Source organism: Vulpes lagopus, chromosome 7 (assembly GCF_018345385.1).
Source record: "Vulpes lagopus strain Blue_001 chromosome 7, ASM1834538v1, whole genome shotgun sequence".
Taxonomy (NCBI): domain Eukaryota; kingdom Metazoa; phylum Chordata; class Mammalia; order Carnivora; family Canidae; genus Vulpes; species Vulpes lagopus.
The window spans coordinates 130298498-130304497 of NC_054830.1; the positions used below are offsets into that span (position 1 = coordinate 130298498).

At 36.7% G+C, this 6000-nt stretch overlaps 1 protein-coding gene across 2 annotated transcripts in view; it reads left to right on the top strand.

The window, feature by feature from the left end:
- The window catches only part of CNOT6 (CCR4-NOT transcription complex subunit 6), a 68641-nt gene extending 63197 nt beyond the window's left edge, over positions 1 to 5444 (top strand). For both annotated transcript variants that reach the window (XM_041762552.1, XM_041762553.1), the window contains exon 12: positions 1426 to 5444. In XM_041762552.1, coding sequence (XP_041618486.1) covers positions 1426 to 1638 — 213 coding nt within the window. In that variant the 3' untranslated portion in view covers positions 1639 to 5444. The remainder of the gene's footprint in view (positions 1 to 1425) is intronic.
- Positions 5445 to 6000: the final 556 nt, after the last annotated feature.

A 6000-nucleotide genomic window follows, 5' to 3' on the forward strand; every position in this document is an offset into this window, starting at 1 on the left:
TTTAACCCTGTAGATAATTTAACAGATGAGTGCGTGGAGGTGAAGAGAAGCTGGAGCAGACTCTAGGGAAAATGAACAATAAATGACAGAAGAGTAACCAGAGGAAGGAGGAGATCAAGGACAGTGTCGGAGCCTAACTGCCAAGACAAGAAGGCCTTTTCTAGGGAAAAAGAAGCATTATGTAAGCTTCAGAGAGCTGTTGGTGAGGGAGGCTTCACTGGAGGGGTAGGCAAGAAGACTAGAATGTGGCGAAGTAAAGGATATTACTGGGCAGTGAGGTAGTAAAAACTAACTTTGAGATTCTTATTTGAAGCAGAGTGATTGAAAAAGAGGTGAGGAGTGATGATGACCAAATGGTGGAAGACATTAGGGATTTTGTTTTCTTTCTGTTCCTGTTGCTGATAACAGAAATAAAAGGAAGATACTTAAATGTGCTTAAATATTTTTAGCTGAAAGCATGTCTAGGAGAGGCTGAAGTTTTACGAGGAGGAGAGGGGCAAACTGAGAGGTGGTCAGCTGGGTGCCCAGCGCTGGGCCTGGGTGCTGCTGGGAACAGACAGGGCAAGATGTCCCGGCCTGTGGAGCTCACAGTCTGGTGGGAGAGACCTGTCTCCACAGTGCAAGTGAATGTGTAGTTATACCTTGGGGAGTGCATGAGCAAGAAAAGAGACTTAGAGGTGCTGGCAAGTAGTGAGTACATGAGGGCAAGATTCAGGAAGGACTTTTGAAAGTGTTTGAACTCCACATGAAGGCTGAGAAGAAATTAGCCAAATGACACATAAAAGAAAGTGTTCCAGACAGAGGGCACAACGTGTGTGGATGCCTTGGGGCAGGATGGAGCTTGATACCTACAAGGAATGTCCTTCTCCCCACCCTAAAAAAAATGGCTAGCATGGTAATAGGGTAGTAAGCATGGGAAAATAGTACAAATCAAGTTAGGAAAGAAGCCAGGGGATTTCTGGGTGGCTCAGTTTAATGTCTGCCTTTGGCTCAGGTCATGAATCCCGGGGTCCTGGGATGGAGGATGTTCCCTGCTCAACGGGGAGACTGCTTTTCCCTTTCCTCTTCTTACTCGTTCTCTTTCTCTTTCTCTCTCTCTCTCCATCACTATCTCTCTCTTTCAAATAAATAAAATCTTTTAAAAGAGAGAGACACCGAGGCCATACCATGAAGGATCTTGTAGGTCTCATTAAAGATTGTGAAAAGGTCCAGAAAAGAGGAAGAATGAATGATAATCATCCCTAAACTGTCTTCATTCTGCTGGATTTGACACCTGGGGGACCGTTTGGTTTGTGTAGTACCTCTTCCCATGTGCTAATCACTTTCTCTGTTTACCCAAGATGACTGCAGGGTATGTCTTGAGAGCTCTCGTGTTTCAGTATTATCTTATATAAACCCTCATCTTTTTTTCCTTCTGTTTTTCAGGGTATAATTGACTACATCTTCTATTCTAAACCTCAGCTGAACACTTTAGGCATCCTAGGACCTCTGGACCACCATTGGCTAGTTGAGAATAATATCAGCGGCTGCCCACACCCACTCATCCCCTCCGACCACTTCTCACTTTTTGCACAACTGGAGCTCTTACTGCCTTTCCTGCCCCAAGTTAACGGCATTCACCTTCCTGGCAGGAGGTAGTCAAGTACCTTCAGAGGACGACCTCAATTTCACTTTTAAACTCAAAATCTGAATATAGGGGAGTGAGGTATGGCCACCAGGGTTGTTATTTTTTTTCTTTTTTTTCCTTTTCCTTGATGATTTGAATTTTCAATCTTGATTATTTGATAAGGATATAGTATGAAAGCCAGGTGCTAGCAACAGACAAATTCTGAGCCCAATATGCTTTATATACTGTTAGACAGGGATTGGTGTGTTTATACCTATCTTTAATTTGTTACAAGTAATTTTCCTGTTTCTTCTATCCAATATAATATTTTCATGCCTTGAAATAGGAAAATATTTGAACAGCATATTCTCTTTGCACAGAAATCTGTAGCACTACTTTTTTGAGGCCAGTAATAACATCCAGAGACCATTCTTCCATACTCCACTCCCTCCCTTTTCAGACTTGTTTGTAAAATAGAGACTTTGAATTTAGCCTTTATGATTGTATATGATCCACAGAAGACCTGATTTATGAAATTTTGTACTAAAAAAAATCAGATTTGGAAATGATTGTATTGTAAACTAAGGCTAAGTTTTTTTACTGTTTCATGTGTTATAAAGGCCAGCTTGTAAAAGAAGTTGCAACAGACTTTCTCTGCTGATGATTTGCACTGTTAGGGTTTTTGTTAGCCCTTTTGTACTACTTTATTTTTAAACTGAGAACATTGCTCTTTAAATCTAAATCTGCTTAAAGCTTTGGACATTTTCTCAGACCAGAGGCAACTTACCCATGAATTCCTGGGTTTTTACAAAAACTATCTACTAGGACAGATAAGCTGAGCAGTGAATAATCTGTAGGCATTTATGGACTGAATGTAATGGTTGATATATGTACATTCTGATATTTTTAAATCTTTAACTTTTTGAAGTTAAAAAATTACAGCTGCTTGGATGCAGCTTCTTAACTCCTTTTGGAGACATTTCCTGTCCTGTCTCCACTGTGCCTGCCTCAGTTTGTTCTCACCAAGCACTGCCTGTGCATGCAGAGAAAATCTGTGCATCCTCTTTTATATTTTTTAAATACTGTTTAACATTTGTGAGAATTTTATGAAAACGCTTTTGTATAAGCTGTGGCTTTTTCTCCCATTGTGAAGCATTGAATATCACATTTTGGAACGTGTTCCATAGGGTGGGTCCCTGGGTCTTGGCTCACCAGACCCAAGCACTGCTTCGTGGTGTCCTTGCACAGTGCTGTCCGTCACCCAGAATACTACTATCATGTGAATTCTTTTTGTTTCCCATATATTCCTTCGTCTCTATGTTTTTTTTTTTAATCATTCCTTTTTTTAAAAAAAGCAATTTTCCATTCATGAAGCAATGTAAATGAGATGTGTTTTCAAAACAGGTCCCTAAGACAATTCTTCAGATCATTTATAAAGTGACTAAGACATAATAGTTCACCCAAGATAAAAGTTATATTGTACCTTGTATTTTCCCATAGTGTCAGTGGTAGATTAGAGATTAAAGCCAGCTTTTAACTTTGCAAAGTTAACTTGTATGTGTTCTGTTCTCATTCATTCTCTCAAAAATCAAATGAATTCAGAGGGAACTTGGTCTAACTGCTTTTGTTTCAACTGCAGGCAGGGGAGCAAAAGGATAACATGTGAGCATTAAGAACATGTTGAAATGTTTTTAACAATTTTTATACAGAAAATGAGTCATTTTGGATAATGACTTAAAATTTTATGAAAAATATTTAGCACTTAAATGTGCTTATTCTGTTTTTAAGAGAAAATAAAATAACATACCGTTTAAATAAATGATTTTTTTTTTTTTTTAAAGAATTTTCCAAAAGGCTTTGATCTTGAATCTTTGTCTGGGACCTGGTTTTTCCTTTGAGGTTTTTAAAGATTTTGTTGTGATGGGTTTTTATTTTTTGCTTTTTGTTTAAGTTGTGCTGACACCAGACATATCCAGTTTATAATCAATACATTGGAAAGCTGGTATTATTGATGTAGAACCAATGCATAACTTTTTATGGGGTTTTCGTTTTTATTTTATTTTTTGTAAGGTGTGAATAAAAGGTGTGTTTACTCATTTTTCCTAAACACTGTGTTGGTAATGTGCATCATGACAATTTCCAGTGAGGGCAAGCTGGAGCTGGTTGGACTGATGAGGCAAGGGAGACCACTTTTCCTATGATCTGCATTATGGTCCAGAGAGCTTTATGGAAGGGGAGCGGAGAAGCACTTACTCGTTTGTCTTTGTTAATAGAGGATGTATTCTTTTCATAGATGCTGGAACTAGAGTGCACTTGTTAGATGCTAAAGGTTTGAGCTTTACACAAAATGTTGTCATCTGTATTTGTTATTGTCTGCGATATATTTGAACTTGGGGGCAGCATAGTAAGATATAAGGGCCTGTTATGTCTTGAAACTATTTGTTCTTGCCTCTTCCGGGCACACTGCATTCTGTGGATATGTTTGAACTGCTACTCCATCTTACATAGTGATAAATTGAACCAAGAGTGTAGACTTAAAATTGTAACCTTCAAAAGAGGAAGAAATATTTTGGGTCTGTAAAGAATAAACAGTCACCAAAATAGGCTGATAACTTTTGTGAAGCAAGGTTTTGTATTCTAAACATTTTCAGTGTCCTGAAGAATTTTCAATAATTCATACTCCTTAAAATGCAATAAAACTAGTACATTTCCTCAGTATAGATTGTTTTTCAAAATTCTGTAACAATATATTTAACGTGATGTTGCCATAATGTAATTTCAGTGTTCTTGCTGGGGATAAGTCCATTTTATGAATGTTCTACAGAAATTTTGGGGGTATGTTTTTTGTTTTTACTGATCAGAAATTTGGAGGCACACAATTCCTTGTTGTAAATCTCTTGAAGTACATTTTACCGTATTATTGGTAATTGTTTATGCATTGAGAATTTAAATGTTCATCAAAATTAATTTATGGCATAATTTAAAGTTGTAGAAATAAATTGTTGATTACAGCTTTCATAGTCCTATAAGACAGGCAAGGAGAATCTCCAAGAAATGTGTTTTTACTCTTGATTTGGTGACAGCCAGGAAAACTTATTTTGAGTTAGCACTTTGAAACCTAAAGACATTATTAATTTGGGTGGAATGCACTTCTAAATGTTGGAATTAACATTTCAAAGCTCTTCGAAGATTCGGGTTTTCAGTAATAAATTCCAGTTGTAGTAGTCCATTTTTTACTATTTAAATTCATGGAATTCATTTCCATAGTGACTTTTAAGGTTTTGGGGTCATGTAATGTATCAGACAAATCCAACCTAGGCAAAACAGTTAAAGCAGTCTGTTCTTTTAACGAATCAGAATTTTCAGTACAGGTGCTGCAGATAATTCAAAGAACACCTTTAGCAAGTGTTTCTCCCCTGCTCGTAAACAGTATTTTTTAAGATGTTCATTTTGCTCTTCTTTTTGGTTACATAAAATTTAATAACCGGTATGTTGAAGTAGTGTCTAAAATAGAGTAGTCTTTATTCACAGTACATTATATTGTGTAATGCACTGGACTAATTTTTGTTTACCATTCATGTAACAAAACCCAGCATATTATCTGCACTAAAGCTCAGAGAATGTCGCATTTGCCTAGGCAGCTCTTTGATAAGGGTGATGGGAAACCGAATATGTACCTATGGACTAGTGGTAACAAGGGCTTTTACTGTTCTTTTCAGTGGAACCTTCTTGGTCAAATTGTAACTAGCTAGTATTATATTTATATACAGGGTCTCTTTTCTTTACTGATGTATTTTCCTACTCATAGCCAACCAATAAATTCAATATCTGTTTCAAATTTTTAGAAGTGTAATTTGTATAGTTGTAGTACTGAGGTTTGAGAAAAATAACTGTTAGTCAGCAGACCACATACTTAAAATTCTGGATTATCTGGGACAGGGTTATAGCTCACCCTTTGAGAAGGGGGCAGAGGGGTTGGGGGACCAGGACCATGATACAGGGAAATGGTGCTTTGGTTGTGTTTTTCTGTATAACACTCTATCTTTGCCAAAGTTCAGTTTTATATTTAGGCACCTGATGGTGCATTTGCATTTAGGAATTTTGTTGTTGTTACCATATACCTCGTTAATATAAGAAATGGGCTCATATGTCTTCCGTCTTTTGGAAGGAGTTTGATATATTTTAAATAAATGCTTTTAAATTCAGTAACAAACATTGTGTTGGTGGGGTTATACTAATTCATTAGATGTTCTACTTTTCACATGTATATTTTATTGTATATATAAACTTTAAAAATGTGACTTCCCAGCTCTTCAGAAAAAGTCCATTTGTTTTTTAGAAACTACTTCTATAATTGTAATTTTTAGTGTAGATGCTAGAAGAAAATCATTTAA